The sequence below is a fragment of the Cryptomeria japonica genome, chromosome 10, assembly GCF_030272615.1.
Source record: "Cryptomeria japonica chromosome 10, Sugi_1.0, whole genome shotgun sequence".
Taxonomy (NCBI): domain Eukaryota; kingdom Viridiplantae; phylum Streptophyta; class Pinopsida; order Cupressales; family Cupressaceae; genus Cryptomeria; species Cryptomeria japonica.
The window spans coordinates 892555053-892577415 of NC_081414.1; the positions used below are offsets into that span (position 1 = coordinate 892555053).

Consider the following 22363-nt stretch of genomic DNA (forward strand, 5'->3'; position numbering starts at 1 on the left):
GATTTTCTTTATACACACCTTTTAAGACCTTTTTCGGACTTGAACTCTTGTTCATAGCTTGTAACAGGATGATATCTTCCCTAGCAAAGGAATTTCGAGATGAAAAGCGAAAAGATTTGGCCTAGAGGGCAAAATTCGCTCCTGTCCCTCACTGAAGGACCGGAGCTTGAATTTCAAAATTTGCATTACCCTTGCAAGATTAAAGTGATTTTACGATTTGAAGAGGTCAAGGGAGGCATGTTTTGTCCGTTGAATATAACTTGAGTGGACCACAAAGGAGGGAATCAACCCAAAAGACAATAATCGCTCCTGTCCCTCTCCAAGGGACCAAAGCGATTTTCTAAAAAGGCAAATTTCTTGCAAAGGTAAGGCAAGTTTCGTGTTTGAAATGAATGAAAGAGGGCGTGGTTGGTCCATTGAAGGTAATTCCGAAGGCTAGCAAAGCACAGGTAAGCTCATGATTGCAAAATTGCTCCTGTCCCTCTCCAGGGGACCAGGGCGAAAAACCTAAAAGACTATCTCTTTTCTCCAAATTGGGACGAACCCAGGCTAAGGTACAAGTTTGGAATGATACTTAAAATGCTTCAGGGTGGAATGGAGTTGCAAGGACCACAAGTTTCGATGACAATTGGCTAAGTCGCTCCTGTCCCTCTCCAAGGGACCAGGGCGAAATCCCCACATATGCCTATTTGCCTAACATTTTGAAATGCTATTTTTTTTGTTTCCAAGACTCAAGAAGGAGTGGGGAATGATGTTTTATGCTTTGAAGGTAATTGGAGGTTGATGTGATCAAGAGTTTGTACAATGAATTAAAGAACGCTCTTGTCCTTCACCAAAGGACTAGGGCGATTTTTATAAAATCAACAATTTCCCTCCAAAATCACGTCAAGGCAAGGTGGTGCAAGGTGAGAAATGCTTTTTTAAAAATGGTGAACAAGGGATTGCTTCCAAAAATTGACAATCCTAGGCTCAAATGCAAAAATCGCTCCTGTCCTTCACTGGAGGACCAGGGCGAAAATCTTGGGAGAGCCTATTTTGCCTTGAGGAAACGAGTTAAGCATGCATAGAATGAACAATGGGGATCATTGCTTACCCCACAACATGAATTGGCAATTTAAAAGATAAAGATCAAGGACAAAAGTAGAAAATCGCTCCTGTCCCTCACCAAGGGACCAGGCCAAAATGTCCTAAGGCACACTCCTTCTAAAGATCAAGTGAATTAAACTCAAATTTCCAAATAACAAGGCCATTTTGGACGCCAAGGATGAGGTTTTGAACGTGAAAGCAAGGAATACAAGGTTTAAAATGCAAGAGCGCTCCTGTCCCTCTCCAAGGGACTAGAGCGAGGTTATTGACATTCGTTATTTTTTACCATGCTTGGGCGTTAATATCCTCCAAATCGCATTAGATGCCAAGTTCGCTAAAAACTTCGAAATATTTTTAAAATTTTAATTAAATTGGCATTTAATAAAGGTGCATGGGTATTTAATAATTAATTTGAGCCTTAGAAAATCGTTTTTTTTATTAATTGAGGCATTTGAAATTAATTATTATTAAATTAAAATTAAAAGATAGAGCGCTTGAGGTATCATTTTAATATTTTGTCAAGTCGGCCTTCTTCTTTTATTAATTTTTGTTTATTTTGGGTTCTATTTTACCAAGTCGGCCTATGGAAAATGAAGTGGTAAGCGCCTATATAGTAGGGGTGTTTTGAGCAATTTTAATCAATCATTCATTCATTACTTCAAGTGCGATTTGGAAGAGCAAGAAGAAGTGCGAAAGCTGGCCTATTTGGAGCGAATTTTCCTCAAGTGTTGAAGACTAAAGGTGGTGGAATTGATGCTTGTGAGGACTAAAGGAAGTACATTTTGCTAAAGGGAGGACTTCAATCTTCATTTCGCCTAGCCAAAATTCTCCTATTTTTGCATCATTTCTTAGAATTAATTCTCAAGTGGAGGTATGGCGTGATCATCCTTGTCCCAATGTTGAAATTTTGAATTTTGAACTTCAAATTGCGTAGTTAATTAGGAAATGATAACTCAAGATTTATCATGAAGTTTCCTAATTAAAAGCTTAAATCTTCCTTTCTACTCTATATTTCTACGTTGAAAAATATATTGCTCATTATGAAATGTTGTGTAGGTGTCAAGATGGCGACCCCAAAGGCAGGAACATCCACTAGTCGTCCAGCTCTCATGAAGGAAGATCAGAGGAATGAAGAATTGGAGACCAAGATCGTGTCAAAGTGGAGCAACATTGGAGATACCAACTTGGGAAACTTCAGTGTGAAGAAGTTTCGAGAGGTCCCTTACATTGGAAAACCATCACCTGTCGCAAAGAGAATAATTGAAAGTGGCATCATCAAGGCGGCCGGTTTCCCTCCAGTGGTCCAGTGCCATGAGCTGATGATCGAGTGTGCTCGCCATTATGACCCACAATCAGGATCAATCATGTCCAAAGAAGGGAACACTTTGGCTTACCTTTTAGAAGAGGCTATAAGTGAGGCTCTCCATCTTCCAGAACATAAAGATATGATTTACAAAAGCTTAGAAGGAGCCAAGTCCATGTATGAAGATGATCCAGACACTTGCTTGAGCATCATCAATAAGAATTGGTTACTCAAAAGTCGTCCTCGCCTGAGCAAGATTCCCAACACACCACATAGGATCAACTTCCAGGAGGAATACAGAGATTTGATAACTTTACTCAATCGAGTTACAGGGGCTCCTCAAGCCTTCTATTTTGAGAAGTGGATGTTCTACTTCATCCAGGTAATAGTTCAAGGAAAAGGAACAATTCATTGGGCTAGAATTATTAGCCATTGCTTGGACGTGCAGTTAAGGAGACTAAAGCCTACCAAGTCATTCCACATGAGCTCGTACATCATATATGCCTTGATCAGGAGTTTCGAATATGCAGGACTACCTCACAGAGGAGTGATCGGAAGAGGACCCGGGGAAGTCAGAGTTTGTGACTCTTATGTTCATTTGCATCATCCACCTGGAATTGACTACAAGTTAGTCAATGATACCTTCACGATGAACATCACCAGGATATTGCAAGGCGGGATTCACAATCGGCTATCTCAAGATGCACAAGAGCTTGTAAAGAGGTATGGTGCTTGGTTCATCCAATTCCAAAAGTTTACATATATTAGAGTTCATGGGTGTCCTTCACCTCCCTATATGTTGCCAAGATATCCGACAGACAGGATAGTGCTACTTGAGGTGACTAGGCAATTGGCGGCTTATGCGAAGGCATTCAAACACAGGCATGGAAATGGAATTCCTGTGCCTATCATACTAGGGAATTCAGTTGAGGTATGTCCTAATGCTCTGGCCTTGGATGATGCAGAAAGGGAGTTGGCCTTATATTCATTTTCATTCTTTGCCTTGAGGGAGAATTTTGATCCTTATGGGTATATAGAAGAGATAGTTGGTAGAAAGTACAGGCATGAATGTCAGGTCGAGGACTTTTGGATGAATCTCTCAAGTGATCTAGAAGTAAAAAGAAAGATGCATTCCAGATTGCCTTTAGATTTCATCAGGAGATGCAAAGTTTACAGAGTGGCTGATCAAGCTCAGGACAGTGGCAGACATCTCCAATCATCTTATGACCGAGAGGACAAAGCAGTGAGGATAGATTGGAACGAGCCTGAGGTTTTGGACTTAAAAGCTTTGATGGCTCCAGTTTTGTCATGTACTCGCAAATGGGTAGATGTACAACATCAAAAGTTGAGAGAACAGAATGTACCAATGACTTTCACTTTGGAGGAAAGGCCAGGAGAAGGAGGAGCAAGCGCAAGTGAAGGCAATCCTCATCCTAGAAGCGCAAGTGAAGGCAATCCTCATCCCAGAAGCACAAGTGAAGGCAATCCTCATCCTAGAGGCGCGAAGAGGAAAGAAAGACCTGAGAAAAGGGAACCCTCCAAGAAGAAGCAAGAGGCCAATCGAGATCGCTCATCCGGTACATCTTCTCGACATGAAAAAAGGACGAGTCAGGTCGTAGGACAAGAGAAGAGGGTACCTGAAGTCGAGGAATCTATGGAATCAATGGTATAGAATGATAAACACGAAGAAGGGCAGGCATCTCAACGTTCATCAAGTCAATCTCCCCAAGTCAATGAGCTACATGAAGACAAGAATGATGATGAAGTGACATCTCCTCTCCGAGAAGAAGAACCATTGCCTAAAGAGATACAATTTAGAGAGACAAGATCTGCCATTCCAGATTGGTTGAAGGAGAGACTAACAAGGGTGATTGTGATCGAGGATGAAGATAATGTGATTGACTTAGAGAGCCTTGTAGGAAATTCTCAGGAAGTAACAGAGAAGAAGAAGGCCACCAAGATGTCCAAGATGATCAGAGATGAGACAGGGTCCAAGAAGTTGCGGATAGCTACACCAGCAGTGGACAAGTATGAAGGTGAAATCCTTGCAGAAGAGTATGATGTAGAAACATTTGAACTTGGTCCACTCACCGCTGAGCAGACACTGGATGAGGCAACCGATTCATTTGAGGCACTTAAAGACAAGCTTAAGGAAGAAATGGAAAAGAATAGAAAGTTTGAGCGAGAGGTCGGTGCTTGGAGAGGCTACTTTAGCCATCTCAATCAGCCCTTGGGACGTTAGGATCCAGCAGTGTCTCCCGTGCAAGCACTTCCCCTTGAATCAGTTGGCGAGGCAGAAAGAGTCAAGAGCTTGGTTCAGCTTATGAGCTCTTGGATTGACAAATCCCACACAGTTGCCTTTGAATTTGCAACACGAATGATGCAGACAATCCATCGAGCTATCCAGGTCCTTGAGATCATCCACAACCTAATGATAACAGTAGCCACCTTTGCCCACACTAGAGATGTTATCATTCCTGTTCTACAAGTAATCAGGCAAACACCAAGGAAGATCCTAGCACAAGAAAGGATAATGGATGGAGGAGCTCATAATTTACTCCAGTGGTCAACTCTACTCCAGATGAAGGAAGTTCTTTTCGAGGACATCAGCACCAAATGCAATCAAGTTGAAGAAGTCATCCATCCAATTCAGGACAGGGTGTTTGGGGTGTTATGTACTATTCTTGGCAGGAGGATTGAAGTTGAGACAGATGTGGATCTTCAAGAGTTGGAAGAAAAGGTCAAGGTCATCTTTTGCAAAGATGAGAATGTTATCATAGATGAGCAAAGGGATCAAATGTTCGCTACTATGCTCCTGATTGAGAAAATCAAAGAACTCGAACCTGGATGGGATGTGGCTCTTCTCAAGGCCTTTGATCAGGTTATCCACTTGGAGGAACGAATGAGGAATCTTCCCGAGATTCCTATTGCTGAGATTGAAGGAATTGTGTCTAGATTCATTGCATATGCTAAGAAAGAGCATTGGAAAGGGAATAAGGTTCTAAAAGAGAGGTTGTTGTAGATGATGTGGCACCTTAATTATCATTGGTCTATGTTTCCTAGATTTTTGTGCCAATTAAATATTTGGCTATGCATTTAATATTGTTCAATAAAAAGGGGACTTTTTGTAACAAACCCTAATTAGGGTTTAGGTGTCAAAATCTCAGCCATTGATCTTCTTTTGATCTGGGCCTTTCATTGTAATTGAGGATGCTATATATACCCACTCATTTTCATTTTGTAAGTTAGAGACTAGATATTAGAGGAGATATTAGAATTTAGAGAGAAGAAAGTTATTTTGTAGCAAGATTGAGCATTGAAGTAAGAATTTCAAGCAATTGTTGTCTATTTTGGCTTTGAGATCAATAAAATATTGAAGTTATGGTGTTTTATTGCAATTCTTGTGGCTATTTTCATGATTGTTTACTTTCTTGAATCATTCTCAGTCGAAGTAGTATTTAAGTTTGAAGGACTAAGTGTTGGGCTTGATCTTTGGTGAGATTCACGTTCCAAACCACTAGCTTCTTACTGATTGTAAGAAAGCCTTGTGTGGTCAACTGGAGATATTTGGATTGCTTGAACCTTCAATCATTATTGAACTATTGATATGTACCTTCATGGTAGTGTCTATGATTCTTGATGAATTGAAAAAAATCATTAGTCACCTTAGAAGATCGCATCAATTTCAGTAGAGTTGTTATTCCTTGGCAATATTGAAATTGGTAGAATCTTACCAAGTCTAGCCTACATTAAGTCATTCTTAGGATTAGATTAGAATTCATCTCTTGTAAACCCTACCTTTTGATCTTTTTGAGAACTTGTTAGATTTAGGAAATTCTGTTCCTACAATTCGGAAACGTAAGGCCCCTTGATGAAACAGCATTCACAACGACCACTGGTGCTTATCCACACGTAGAGACCCTACATCGAAGAACCTTGGAGTCATCCTGATTGATCCTTTTTCGCGACATCTTCAGCAATCAGAGGCTTTACTCAAGAGAGGATAAGGTACCCTTGGGTATTTTATTCTGTGTTTGATAGTGTACAAAATACACGTCAACAGAACCCCAGGTCCGGGTGTACTCACTTGGGTCGTTCCCCTCTTACCTTCTCAAAAAGCAAGTTGGGAGGGCAGGCCCGCTAGAGGTAAATATGCAACGAACAAGAGAAGGTTTGAGGGTCGGGATTTCTGATTGTCTATGCAGACGAGCATACTCTCCTACCTCTACACTTTCCTCAAACAAAAAAGCAAGAGTTCTTTTACCCCTAATTAAGATCTAGGTGCCTAGAATAAAATGATTAAGAAAAACACAATGTTTAGTCGGATTTCCTTAGGCAACCCGCAAAAAAGTGGATTAGTAGTTTGAAAATGAAGTCTTCAACAAGCGTCCTGCAAAAGACAACAAAATGACAAAAATATTATTTAATTGATTTTTTAGGAATGAGTAGAAAAACATGAATAAAAACTTTTCTACTAATAACAAATGTGGATTTGGAGGAAATTTTGATGGGTAAATGGGGTTTGACTATATTTTTGCCACTTTCCAAGGGATAGGCAAGCATAAAATGAGGATTTTGGAGGAGAGGTGAAGGAATGGAAAAATTTGTCCAAGAGGGACAAAGAAGCAAAAGTTGGAGATGGACAATATGGGGAAATTTGGAGGTGATTGGATAAAAGTGGAAGGAGTTATGACAAACCCTAAAAATAGAGGAATGTGGGATTTCGGGCTTCAAAAAGTGGATTTTGGGATAAGGCACCCAAGGAAGGAAATGTGCAAAATGAAATTTTGGGGGATCTAGTGGAGTTTGGAAGAAAACAGAATTGAGATAAAGAAGATATGACTAAAACACAGAATAAATTTTACTTTTTTTTTAAAAATTTAATTCCGCGGTCGCGCTGATGCGCTCGCGCTAATAGACAGATTGTTAAAACTTGAACAAACAAATAACAAGAAATGAAAAAAAATGCAGACGCGCGCGCCGATACGTGGGCTCTCGCGCTGATACAATTGGAGTTGGCGCCTAAAAATTTCAAATTTGAATTTTTACAAAAATGCTCGCGCTAATCTTAGAGCTGTCGCGCTGAAACAGAAACAAAAAAGAAACAGAAGATAGATAGAAGAAGAAGAATGAGGAGATGGAAGAACGTGCAGAGCGGTCGCGCTAAAGCCGAGGCGCTCGCGCTAAAATACAGAGCCGCCAATTTTTTTTTGAATTTTTTCTTGCGGTCGCGCCGAACCCGAGGCGGTCGCGTTGATTAACAGGCGCTTGCGCTGAAGCGTGAACCTGCGAAAAAATCTTCACAAAAAACTCAAAATTTTGTTAAATTCGGGACGTGGGTCCCACTGGGCGTGCCAAAATGAAGAGGGGAAAACGAATTAGAAGGGAAAATGATCAAAACATGATGAAATAAACATGAAAACGCTAAAAACATCAAAGAATAACCATTTCACCTTGCTACTTTACCTTCTCCTTCGGATTGAGCTTGATGAAGTGCAGGTGCCCCTTGGTGATGCTCCACTTGATGTGCTCCTTTGATTGCTTGATGTGGAATGCTCTCCAAATGCTCAACAAAATGGATTGATGGATTATTGGATTGTTGGATTTGAGTGATGGATAGGAGGATTTGAATTATATTTGAGAGAGGATTTAGAAGAGGATGAGAGGAGAATAGAGCAGCATGAGGAAGCATGAGAAGTGGATCCCTTTGTGAGGATAATAAGCTTCAATTTATAGATTGGAGAAGGCCAATGAAGGGCCAAGATTGATTTGATTATGAAGGGTTGAGATTGATTTTGGATAGAAGGCATGGATCAAGGGTGCCTTGGGAAAATAAATAGGAATATAAAATTCCTTTGGAAAAAGGGGGGAGAAATTTGAATTTCAAACTTGAGGAATTAAAAATTCCAAAATAAGGATGCATTGAGGGATTCAAAGAAATTTGAATTTCTTTGAGAGACTCAATGTTGATGTGACATGAGTGGGAATTAAAAATTGGAGAATAATGATAAGCATGATTATGAGAGATTCTCGAAGAATTAATTAGGCTGAGTGGGATTAGGAAAAGTGATTTGTAGGAATCACATGACTAGGTTAATTAATTAGAATTAATTAACTGAGTGGGTTTTAGAGGAAATAATTATTGAGAGGACTTTAGAAGAATAGGGAAATAATTAATTTATTTGATAAATTAATTATTGGACAATAGTGACAAGATTAATTAAATTAGATTTAATTGATTCTGAGAGGAATAAGGATAACTCAATTACAGTCAATTAATTACGTTGATAGGCTTAAATTAATTAAATATTAATTTTAGGTGTCTACAGTATGGTCTTGTCAGACCTCCTCATAGCACAAAATTGAAAGATCTCCATAAAGGGTATCTAGATATGCAAGGGTTTCATGAAGTGTTTTGGCAGTTTGTGGAGTTATAAGCGTTTTAGCAGTTTTGGAGGGCTAATTGGGGCTCTTTCCTTGTAGCCCTGTTTTGAGCTTTTCTTCAAATCTGGTAAGAAGACAATTGAATAGATCACCAAACCAAGTTGAAATAAGCCTAATAGGATGTTAGACAATGTCCTAGACCTCCTGCAACTCTTGGTGAGAGATTTTGGTGTTTGGAGCTAAGAAGCAAAGTTGCACTTTTGTGAGTCTTGAGAGCAAGTATGAATGAAAATAAGAACTAACATGGTGGGAAGATCTCAGGGTTGGTATGAAGCATAGAGCAGGAAAGACATCAAAGAAACAGTACCTAAACAAGTGGCAAAACCTTCAACAATCACCTTTGAGGGAACTTGCAAGCCAAATTGATTACAAACACACAATTTGAGCCAATTTTTGAGTTTCTCCCTATCACTTTGCCTTTCAAGTTTTAATGTCTACCATGGTGTCCAACTACCAAGCAACCTTCACACATTAAATTCTGAAATTTGTCTTCATAGAAAACATAAAAAATTTCACAAAATGCCAACCTGCAGAAAATGTTTCTTGAAGATCCAAAGCCTCCACAATTGACAATGAAGCACAATGTGAATCCACCCTAATTGGCTTAATTGGGTTTCTGTCCAACCAACCAAGAACCCAAGGGTTTTCGACGTTTCGTCCTAGGGCTTGCTGAACCTGCAAATACAAGCTCTCAAAGAAACTCTCAAGAACATAACAATTCAAGGATGAGAAAATGACTTGCCTTCACCTCTTCTTTAAAGGACCAGCAGAACTCTCTAGAAGAATAAGATTTAACCTCTTTTGAAGCTTCTAGAAGAGACACTTACTTAATAAAGTCAGTTTATAATATTTATTTATTTTTCACGCAAGTCAATTAAATTAATTAAAATAAAGTTATCATTAAGATTTACTTTATTGGAATAACTTTAAAATAATTAATTAAATTTATTTACTTATAATCTCCCAGCTTAGCCTATGGGACTAAAAATAGGCTAGTGGAAATAATTAATTTAATTTATTCTCTTATGACCTCCCACCTTAGTCCTTGGGAATAAAAATAGGCTAGTGGAATTCGCTGGGATGATCACTCAGAAAAAGGGGATATTTCACATATTTTCTTTTCTTCAATTGCTAACTGATGGACTAAAATGGGACCTCTTTTTTTTATGAAGTGAATTTATCTGTAATGCAATTTCCAAGTTCAATGGTCCTCAGGTTCGATAGGAATTCTATTGATTTTAATCTAGATTTATTTTCTATGTTGTGCACATATTTCCTTCTACAAACTTTGGAAAATGTTGGTATGTATATAGATTTCCCATCTCTAATTGTCATGTCTTCTATAGGTTGTATAGGTTATATGCTACCTTTGCGAATCATCTTTTTTGCAGAACATGAACACCACCAAAGTAAACCTTACAATTTCCAGTTTTTTGAGATGATCCAATTTAAACGTCTTTGTGCTTAAAAATTAATTCTGTATTGTGTATTAGTATTTAGGATGGTCATAGATGAGGTACTTGGACAATTCCTTGTTTTGTTGCGGACTAAAATATTGAATCGTTACTTTTGTTGATAAAGCTATTTTTTATGGTCAAAACATTTGTTTTGTATAGTACAATAATAACCCATTTGTAGTGTAGCTGAAAAATGCGAATATCTTTTATTACAATACCAACCTATTAGACTATGTGTTTATTCCTTCATTCAGGTCATTTTTACCTATGTCTGAGCTCTATTAGAATTGCACAAAATATATTTAGGCCTTAACGTAGGCCTCAGTAGTTTCTAGTTCTGGTCACTTAAATCTATACTACTCTCTATATTACTATGATTAAATTGAGGAAACTACTATTTCGATTTGCTTGGCTCTTGGCACTTAGCTTTAAATCTAGTTGAAAATGCTATTTATTATTTTGATATATAATCACCACATGAGCATGAATTGATTTTTTTTTTAATGTGATCAGTTATTGGAGTTAAATCAAATTCATCATCTGATGAAATTTTTGAAGCATATGAAAGGCTGACCTCAGAATGGTAATTTTTAGCTTGACCAAGATAGTTTTTAGTTAAATGAACATATATAACTTATTATGTTCTGAGTTTCTTTTAAGTCTTTACATTGTTGGTTGACATTCCATCCATATTGATAAGGTTGAATTCCAATTCTCAGGAAGTTGAGCTTTTAATTTACTTGATAAAGGGATTGATGAGCAATTGTTGGAAATGGTGAAATTAGCTAAATAAACATATAGAACTTATTATGTTCTGTGTTTCTTTCAAGTCTTTATATTGTTGGTTGACATTCCATCCATTTTGATAAGGTTGAATTCCAATTTTCAGAAAGGTTGAGCTTTTAATTTACTTGATAAAGGGATTGATGAGCAATTGTTGGAAATGGTGAAATTAGTAGATATTAAAACATTCTGTGGTTTTTTATTCTCTTCAGATGTGTGCAGACCTGAATTAGATCATGGAAATTAGTGAAGTCAGCTAAGCAAGCCACTATTCTCATTTACTAGTCAAGATTTAAAACCCGTGAAACTTGAAAAACCCTCTAATACTCTTAAATCAATTGATTTCATCAAGAAGAATAAATGCTGTACAAGTTCTACAGATGTTACAGTTTGTTTTGAGGTGATCCACACATCATGGCTGAGTGCATTGGGAATTGTCTGCAATTTGAGAATGCATGTATGAACAAGCTGGATAATTGCAAATGTTAGGATATTGTTTTAATATGGTGATTTGTGCTCTTGAAGGCCTCAAGAAGGTTGTAGGTTTTGTAATTTGCAAGATTAAGAGGCAAGAGAAGGCAACGGCCAAGGCCTTACTCTTATAGAGTTTTTCGCAAATTGAGTTTCTATTGTGTAGTCTCTTGTGTTTTTGCTTTCCTTCTATGTGTATTCTTATGTCTTTCATTGTTTCTTCATGGATACAAGTGTCTACTTAAGTGTGCAGCACAGTAACAACTCGTTTACAGCACAATTGATATTTGTAAGCACATAGTAGACAAAATAACAAATATATTAAATAATTTCTAGAGAGGCAAGACAAAGATTTGTGTCGGTGAATCAGTTATGGAATGTCTATTAATAACAGATCATAGAATTTTTCATTTTTTTTGCAATGGTTACCGGGAGATGCGTCTTGTACCCCCTGAGATGCGTCTCCGATACCAGAAATGTCTCTAGAAACTTCCCGATGCACAGGGCTTTTAGCATGGCTATGGTACCAGCAGTATAAGCAATTTTAATTTCAATTTTTTGTTTAAATTCAAATTTAATGTTAAACTTAACTACTGTTCTTGCTTTCAAATTCTGGAAATTATTAAATTATATTAAAAAAAAATTGGCATCTCCAAGTAGCCCCCATCCCATATTTTTGAAAATTAGCTGTACCAGTACTGATACCAGTCTCTGATGTTTCCAAGTAACCCCATCTCCCGGTAACCTTGCTTTTTACCTTTTCTCTTGCATTCTTGTACAACCAATCTCAATATATTCATTTTTTTGGTAAATTTTCTAACAACCTTCTAATTTTCAAATATGCAATTCTATTTGGCACTGTTTTAGGAAGTAGGAAAGGGGCACCTTCAAATCCATAAACCCTAATTTTAGTGTAATCCTTGAGGGCGTACCAAGCTCCCCAATTATGATTAACTATGTGCCTTTCATCATAATCTTTGGATCTAAGGAACTTTTGGACTTCTGGAGAAAGCGTATGATTACAGGGGTGACCCAGAAGTAGACTCAAGGGTTTGACAAAATACTCTCAAAATACAGATATTGAGACCATGAACACCTGTAATCCCATATAGGAGTCCACATTTGCATGGGTTTCCTTAGGCCTTGCCTATCATACTCCATAATCCTAAGATTATTAGTCCACAAATTTATTTTGTCCAACATAAAGCAGCAGTGCATAAGCACAAAATAGTGTCTAAAGTGAATCTCGTTGGGATTGTTTTGTATTACCTCTAAACCATGATTAATCTGATTTACAACCTGTGAGACATAATCAAACGAGCAAGCATCATGTGTTTGCACATCTGCAGTTAATAGCATGGGCACCACATTCATAAGTGGACTGGCTTCCATACCCAAAATCCGACAGCCCGAATAATAAGTATATTTAAAATAATCTTCAAACAAATCCACATCAAAAGGTGGTCTCTCATTCTCATCAAACACTCTGAGATTATCTCCATCTCTTGGTCTATGGGCCGGCAACCTCCATTTTTTGTATACATCCTCAAGTCTGGTATACTCATTAGCTAGGAGAGTTGTATCAATTGGTTCATCAAGAGTAATATCTAGGTCAAATACCCTAGACATATAATCCCTAGTTATTGGGAGCAACGGTTCTCTAGCAGCATCATAATTTGTCTTGGTTTGTGGTTTATAATTTTTAGCCAGCAGTATCATGAGATCAATACTCACGAAGACATTAGGGACTACTAATTTTCTCTATGTTATAAACCCATGGGTTACATATTGGTTCTGCCCTGTTTATGAACCTACAGTGATACAAAAATAATTCATAACCTCTCACAGGTGTCCATATGTCTCCCAGGTCTTTGAATCTATCCCCAAGTTTTTCTATGTCAGCTTTCAATTGGGCTGCTCTTTTAGATTTAGGGCCCGACTCTGGAAATTGGTCTATCAAGTCTTGATTTAAATTGTGTCCCTCCCTTTTTTGCTTTTTTGGTTTCATCTTTGGTGGGGTTTCTATTTCCATTTCTTTCTCCTTCTGTTTTCTTGCCCTAGGTTTTTTAGATGAACCTTCCATTGTTTAAATTTAGTATACACAATGCCTTTTCGAGTGTAATACTTACTTGGATTTCTGAAATAATTCTGAATTACCGCCTTTGTTTGATACTTGTTCTCCTGTGTCCTTCTCCTTAGTATCCTCCTGAATTTCTCATAGTGACTATCTATACATAGGATCGATCTTCGAATCCAGATCAAGAATTTTGCGTCGTTTTTAACATCATTACAAAACAGTCATTAATTGTTTTTAATTTAAACTCATGTGGACACGACATTAATTTTCCTGCATTGGGAAGACTTGCCTTATTCATTTGTTGATATCTGCGCTTTTGGTATAACATGCCCTTTTGATGAGACTTTCCTTCATCTTATTCAACATTTCACAGTTACACCGAATCCTCTTCTTTGGTGTAGGCTTTACATGTATCTCCGATCTCCGAGCTTTCAGCAAGACGTTTACTATCTGCAAGACATCTTTCTTCCCTTTTAGATTCTTATCATCATACTGAAACTATTATTTGCGGTGAGACTTAGAACTTTTCTCACCAATAAATTTCTTTCAGCGAGACTTCTTGCTTCGGTGAGACTTTCTTTGTTCATGGTATACCATTTCCGTCATACCAAAATTAACATTTCAGCAAGACACACAATCCATTTTGTCGATGAATTCCTTTTCGGGGCGACATCATTTGTCAGTCAGACTTCCTTGGGCTTTGGTAGGCCTTCACTATTATTCTGAATTTATCATTTCGGTAAAATGTTTTTAATAACTCATCGATGGGTTGCCTTTTCGGAGAACATCCCTTTTTGGCATGACTCCTCCTGATTCCAATAGATTATGAATGTTCCCCAATACTGGTATTTCGGCAAGAGGTGAGACATGTTCCTCCAACTTATTGCTTTCGCCAAAGCATCACTTGTCGGTGAGACCCTTTTCTTACTCCGGCAGACTTCAATTGTTATACCCCAAAGTGTCTGTTTCGCCGAGATGTTTGTTTTGTCTCACTGATATATAACTTTCGCTGTGATGCTTCTTTTTGGCCAGATTCAGTGTGCACCGTATTGGCTTTATAGCATTATGCTGATATGATTTCTCTTGTCGTTAGGATCTGTAAGGAGTTCTGGCGAAATATTGTCAAGACATTTTACCTCATTCTTGACGCAATTTATACTCTTCTTTGTTTATGATGTGTGAGACTCCTATTATGGCTTTAACCTGTCTGATCCAAAAGGCTAGAAAACACATTAAATTACAGATCTCTTAAAAGGTCACCCTGTAAGCAGTCACTAGATGGACAGTAGTGGGAAAATTATGGGATTCTTATGCACAGCATTGAGAAGATTTGCAAGATTTTGAAAGCAATGTAGGGGAATTCATTCTTATTTTTAGAGTACTAACACATAGCATGCCTCTTGACTTTTCATTAAACTTAATTAACTTGTAATTATAGTATATTATATTTTATTATTTATTTATATTTTAATTTAATTATTATTATTTATTATTAAATCCTATTTCAGAAAAGGGGCATCACAAACATGCACTGTCATCAGCTGCTGGGCGCTAGCAGAGGTTGGGACAGAATTTAGAAATCATGAATTAGGACTGTTAATTTATTTTATAAAAGGTGTCTTAACAGGTTGAGTTGTTCCGCTATTGTTGAATACAAGTCCTGGGACTCCCAAAATTCTATACATTGGATGCTCAACATAGCTATGAGAGATAACGACATGCAAGACTGATGGCATGCAAATTATACATTATGACAGCGCAGAAAAAAAAAACTGTCATAACTCTTACCTTTGTGCTTTGTATGCACTATGCAGGTTGTGAGAGCCTGAATTAATAAATCTACCCTTGTTTTTTCCTCCTGTCGGCGTTTGCGTGCCTTTTCTTCTGTGCGAAAATGACCATGTTCTTTTGTGGGTCAAAACTAATGTATACTGCTAAAAAAATTTTAGGTTTTCACTTTTAAAAATGAAATACATTTTTTTAATGGCGATTTTTTATGATTTACTTGCAATTTTTTCTCAAAAAATCTGTGCGTTTTTTCCATTAAATCTGCGACAAGTTTTTTAATGATTTAATCGGTGCCATTTTTGACTTGCGAGAAATCGCGAGTCAGACGATTTTTTGCCATTTTTTCATCTTTGGTTTGATCCATACATCTAAAAACTCCACATTTATTTGTTTGTCGAGACTCAAAAGGTTTAATTTCTATTTTAAATGTACTTACATTTTTTCCCTTTATCTTCTTTTGGTTTTTTCAAGAAATCATCTTCTTCAATTTTTTTTCTTCCTCACCAAGTCCATTTTTTTGGCGAGGGCTTAATAAATGACCTATAGAAGATTGTTTTGGCACCATTTTACCTTGTTGAATAGCTAAAAAGGTAAACACCATGCCTCTACCATTGCTGATTTTTTGTGGTGCTCTCATGTGACCTTCAAGTGCAGTTACTCTTGCATTCACTCCCTGCATGGCTGCCTTTTGAGCTCTTTGACCCCACAAGAATCACACCTCTCTAATACCCAAATTGGTTTGTAAACTCTTAAAATCTAGAATTCATGAATCAACAAAATATTGAATTACATCCTACATGCTTATGTAAAGAAGTTTACTTAAGAGAAGATATTATTGTGATAAAAAAATAAACTAAACATGCAATAACCAAGACAAACTTAGATTTTTATCTTTGCAATACTCATTGTGGAGGGAAATCAGCTTTTATGGTAATAGCAAAGGCCTTGTCATCTCTTTTATTATATCAGGAAGATGGTGACATCTAGTGGGACTCCATTTCTATCCTCTACTTTTGTTTATCTCCTCCTTACTAGGAATTCTTAAATTATATAAGATATCTTTAATTCTCAGAATCTTCAAGAACATGATTTTCAACAAAATACAATCCCTTTTATATTCATGGAATCATGATAACAAGTTTCTCCCATGCCCTAGAAAAGTTTCTGTAGACACAAGAAACTGAGGTGATGATTGTATGGTTAACAATCCGAATGTGAAGTGTGCATTGTTGGTGGACAGTAACGTGGTCATGATGTAGACCAGTTGCTACAGTGATTGTGGTCCAATCCAACTACATTCTGTTCCTGTTACCGCATCTGAATTCACTTTGCAGTTCAAGTTTCCTGTTCCTAAATATATTTTCCGGTTCCATTTTGGATGAACTAGCTTGGTCCAAGACCCTCATTAACCCTTCTTTTCTGCTGCTTGGCACATCAACAAATTACATAATAGAAGTGGTCTTTACCCTTCTCATTAATCATGCTTTCAATGTGCTGCACTAGGATTCTATGTTATATGAAAAAAGTTCTATGTAGTTGTTATTTCAGGAACCTGCTATATGCTGCAAGGAAGCTGAGATTCTGCTTTTGTACACAAGTCTAAGTGGCATATGCTGAACAATTTTTTTGCTCCTATTTAAGACTCTTTGATGGATTATCTTTGCTTCTCATGATATCTTGGATTGCTCATTTTGTTGAAGGCATTCCCCTTTTAAGTTTTTAACAGTTACTTTTAATGTAAATATACATTTTGCTTTTAAAAAAGAAGAAAGTTATCATGTTTTGATAAATGTTCTATGTTGAAAACTTTGAGATTATTTACGCTGCCATTTTCCTTATGTATATTTGAAAGGCATTAGGTTGTTAGCAATGTTAAAAGCTTTCCTTCCAAGTTAGTACAATTATATAAATGATTTTTCTGGAAGTTCTGTCATATCTTGATACTGGTATTTACAGGAAATCCAACAAGGATGTGGATATTGTTACTGAAAATGTTATTGAGGTATGTTTATAATTATTGGAAGTTCTGTAAATTACAGATTCATTTGGTTTTGAAATAACATATATATTCCAGATTTTGATTCTATTTCTATACCTGAATAAGGAGATTTTGGTGTTGTAGAAGGGTAGGAATGCCCTTGCCAGTTATTGAAGATCTGATTGAGTGAATGGAATAGGATAGATGTCATATTTTTCATTTTAATAAATTTGAGCTGAGTATGCCTTGGATGGCCTTTGCCTTAAGGAGATTTTGGTGTTGTAGAAGGGTAGGAATGCCCTTGCCAGTTATTGAAGATCTGATTGAGTGAATGGAATAGGATAGATGTCATATTTTTCATTTTAATAAATTTGAGCTGAGTATGCCTTGGATGGCTTTGCCTTAAGTATGGTTTCACCAAATGAAAGGAGCTTAATATTAAAAAATTCAAGAGAATATTGTATGTGAGAAAACAATGCTTACTCTTGGAAGATAGGGGAAGAACAAAACATAAAGACTATTGTAGGAAAAAATAGGTGACAATAAATGCAACAACCGATCCTACTTTTTAAATTTTTTGTTTTGCAATATAGAAATGCATATTCAATGCCACCACACTTTTTGATCACCCAGATTCTGGAGCAGGCAAGGTGAGAGCATAAAATACTTCAACCACACACTATCTACGATGTATGCAACAAGATGAATTGTGGGAAGCCAACAAAAATAAGCAGGTGTATGAGCCAGCCTAATCAACACCTCTTTAGTGGACTGTGTTAAGGCAAACCATTGGCAAAATGTCTAAGCCGACTTTTACCAAAATGGTCGATAATGCTAGCTTATTTAATGCCAAAACAGTTTTTATGATAATGCAAGCCACTGGTAAAATGTCTAAGCTGACTTAGACCAAAATGGTCAATAATGCTAGCGTATTCAATGCCAAAACAGTTTGTATGGTAATATTATAATAATTGGCAGTAAACCAAACAATCCTACATTAAATAATAAATTTAATATATTAATATAAAGTGAAATAATAAATAATTATACCACTATAATTAGTGTCAACTAAATACATTGAAATAATTAAATCTTTATAAGTTTACATTACCAAAGAAAACAAATAATTAAATTAATGGAATTAACCTCAAAATAAACTCCTCCATGTTGATGGGTGTTTTGTGACCACACCGACATAGAATAAAGTTTCCAACGGTCACTCTATCCTCTCTTGATCAAAATCATATGTATGCTAAGATTGCAGGAAGATCATACAATGACTCCAAGGTTCAAACTGCGTACTAGCGACTTTATGATGGATATAGACTCATTTGGTTGATGTTGCTGATAATCCAAGGGGACTTACGCACACTGAAGAAGACTTGTACAAATTCTTAAACTTCAAGGAGATTTTTGCAAACGATTTGTCAATGAACGACTCTTTTTTTGGGACTTTTCAATAAGATAAGGTGGAAGTAAAATAAGGAAGGGTTTAGAAAGTCGAATCTAAATGTAAGAACTTAACAGAAAACAAAGCTTAGGTAAGTGTAATGTCCCCACTTTGGAATAGAATTTAATGATAAATAATAATAAAATTAAAATTCAAAAGAATAAAAATAAAAAATAAAAAATAATAATATAAAATAATTCAATTAAATATAATTAAAATATAAAATAATATAATTAAATATAATTAAAATTTAATTAAGTTAATGAATGGTCAAAAGAGATGGGATGAAAAGTTGGGACTCCCTCAAACATGAGATATAAAAGGGAGAGGAGAACATCATTTGAGGGGGATAATTTGGGAATCAGAAGTGCTAATCTGATTTAATAAGAAATGCAGATCTGATCATGAAAGGTGGTGTCCCTTTCAAAGGGCAGATACAATGAAGAGTTGCACTCTTTCAAAGGGTACTAATGGTGGAAAGGGCATGTCTCTTGCCAAAAGGCATACATGATGAAGAGGTGTGACCTCTCCCTCACATTGAGAAATTCAAAGGAATCAAAAGCATCCAGTGACATCACCATGGATCAGATTAGATCAGAACTGTTATTAAGTTACAGGCACCAACATCTTTGTTCTTGGTGGTATGCATGGGGATGTGTTTAATATGTATGCTTAATACATGAAGCCTGATAATATAGAGTGCAATATGTATGGCAGTCATACTTAACACACGCACACACGCACGCACACACACGCGCACACGCACAAGCACACACACACGCACACACAATACATGAGAAGTTAACATACTCATAGTCTAGTCCTTAGTCTTCTGCTAATGCCTACGTAAGGATTGGAATGATTGTATAGGGAAAGGCGGTCTAAATCCTCACAAGTTAGGCAATTCCAAGATGGGTAAGGACATTTATTTCCAATGCCTTGAGGAAGAGTCCTGAGATGGGTACAAACATGAATTCCCAATGCCTTGAGGGAGCTTGCTTGTAGATGGTCTCTAAGCGCACTAGCACAATAATTTCCTTCCTCAGTTTGGGTTAGAGAAGTAACAAGGATAAGACCTTGATATATAGGGTTTTGGAACTGTATTATTAAGAAGTAAATGCCTACTAATCTAAACATTTAAATTGAGATGTTATAATATTTAATGATGCATTCAATAATATGGATTAAATGTTGATAAACAACTTGCCTCCAAGTAAGGGACATTACGGCGAGATCAACCACACTTTACTTCGCCACTATCAAACAACTTCATAAAGAGGGTGCAATCTTCAAAGGTTGTGCTTGTAGGATGTTAAACTATCAACGAACACCATCAAAGAACAACGTTTATCCAATAATCTAAGTTAAGAACACACATTTAAAGCTTAGTCCAACCTTGCACTACAGATAGAAATCATCTATCGACAAAGGGTATGAGCATATTGATCTCACCACAAAGCAATGCAATCTATCTCATTTATCTACATGCTTGAAGCAAGTCTAAACTAAGTGAGGAAGATGAAACCATGCAAGTTTTGAAACAACACAAGTGAACACCAAAAGCCAATGTATCACTATTTTTATCTCAAAAACTTATCGGAACAATCTCATACAATTCTCCCTTCGTTACAAATGGAGTGGTCCCCTTTTATAGGCTTCCAAGAGGAAAATGGACGGGCCGAGAATACAAAACATTCAATGGCTAAGATTTAACATACAAAATCCTAATTAGGGTTTGACCAAAGATTCCCAAATACGATGCCAAATAGTGGGAATAATCATTAATGAGGAATCACGCCCACTATACATTAATTACCCCTTTGATCAAAAAATGGTGTCCATGATGCATTAAATGCCCATCATTTTTCAAATCGCCCATCATGCATTAAATGGGCCACTACTTAAATATGATGAACGCCATGCATTGAATAAGCCACCACCTAGTCAAAACGTCCACCAGCAATAAATGTGCCATCATGCCCTCATTGAATCAATAGATTCTCGTCCAAAATTGGACGACTATTATCTTGTTCATTTGTGGTGAATGCTACAAACTTGGCTATGACGGCCTCCAGCTCTCCTACGGAGACACTTGGCATAGTCTTTAGTTTGAATTCCAACAACGAAATGTCCTCTTCACACTTGGATAAAAACTTCTCCCATCTTGATGTCGCCTCTTGAGTCTTGCACATTGTGCTGGAGCATAAGGAAACATTTTCCAAATGTTCCTTTGAGAAGGATTCCACAAAGAAGAATTCATGCAACCTATCCTTCAGATGGTCAACCGTTAGCTCTTCCTCAGACAACCTTCTTGCAAACAACGCTTCAATTGCATTGAAGATTTCTTCCTGAACCTTTTTGACTGATTCCTTCAATGATGTTGACTCCTTACCGAATCTTTCAAATAACTCCTTCCCAGTACAGGCTGCATAAAACCATTGAGGGAAATCATATATTTGATTTTCCTGGACAACCTTCCCATCAATTAAAGTCTGCGTGGGAATTCCCATTAGTGCCTTTAGGTGCGTTATTGTTAAGTCCTGATAGATATGTGCATCTTCCCATGAGCTGTCCACAGTCTCAAGCTTGTTCATGATAGCCTGAATTCTTCATTGGGAGTGTGTCAAGTCTTCAATGAATTCGCTAGCTGAAGTGAAGACATCCTCTATCCACTCCTTAGAGCACTCAGCCCTTTTTCTTATTTCTTCAATGCCATCAATAGATTCCTTGGGAAGAGAAGAGGGAGGAACAAAGGATGGATCTTCTTCTCTGAGTGGATATTTCAAGCGCCGCGGATATTCGCACAAGGCTTTGTTCTCGCTCTTTAATCTTTTATTCTTCTCTTATATTCATTTCATTTGCTCCTTCAGTGCTAAGGAAGATTCATCAAAGTCTTCCACCACCTGTGCTTGGAAGCATGCCCTAAGTTGACCTTTGTGATCTCATATTCATCGGGTGTGATCTCATTCCTATCTTTGTCAATTCTGGGCAAACTAGGTGCAATGTCCTGGATCCTTACTCATCCCTTATGATCTTGGAAAACTTCCTAGTTGCCTTCTTCTTTGCTGGCTTATCTATCTTGCTTAGAAGTTCTTCAAATTCATGCGTAGGATCTATCTCTTCTTTTGGCTCCTTGCTCATCCTTTCCTTCAATTAATCTGGAGTGGCTGCTTGCTGATCTTGAACTTCCATTTGCACCTTCCCCTATGAAACTTCTTCAAAAGTTCCTAAGTCTCGAAGATTTGTTTCCCTCAAACAATCGCGATCTTGCTGTTTCGGATTTGGAGGAAGTTCCTGTCCTTGACTCCTTTACTGATCAGGTCTATGGGAAGCACTAATGCTGAGAATATCTTGCGCCTGCGTAGTGTCAAGATCATCTTCCTGCGGTTGGTTCTTTGTAACTCCTTCTAGAAACATTTCAACTTCATGCATGCTAGAAGAGTTGGCAAGTGATTGTGTTTCCTCTATCCTTAGCCTCTTTTGTTGCAGCTCTTCCTGTTGAATTTCCTTTCTCTTCTTTGCTTGT

The 22363-nt window shown here is 37.2% G+C and overlaps 1 protein-coding gene across 2 annotated transcripts in view; it reads left to right on the plus strand.

Annotated features, from left to right (window-relative positions):
• The window catches only part of LOC131046567 (uncharacterized), a 246943-nt gene that overhangs the window by 12499 nt on the left and 212081 nt on the right, over positions 1-22363 (plus strand). For both annotated transcript variants that reach the window (XM_057980329.1, XM_057980337.2), the window contains exons 2-3: positions 10804-10873; positions 17366-17411. In XM_057980329.1, the coding sequence (XP_057836312.1) occupies positions 10804-10873; positions 17366-17411 (116 nt within the window). The remainder of the gene's footprint in view (positions 1-10803; positions 10874-17365; positions 17412-22363) is intronic.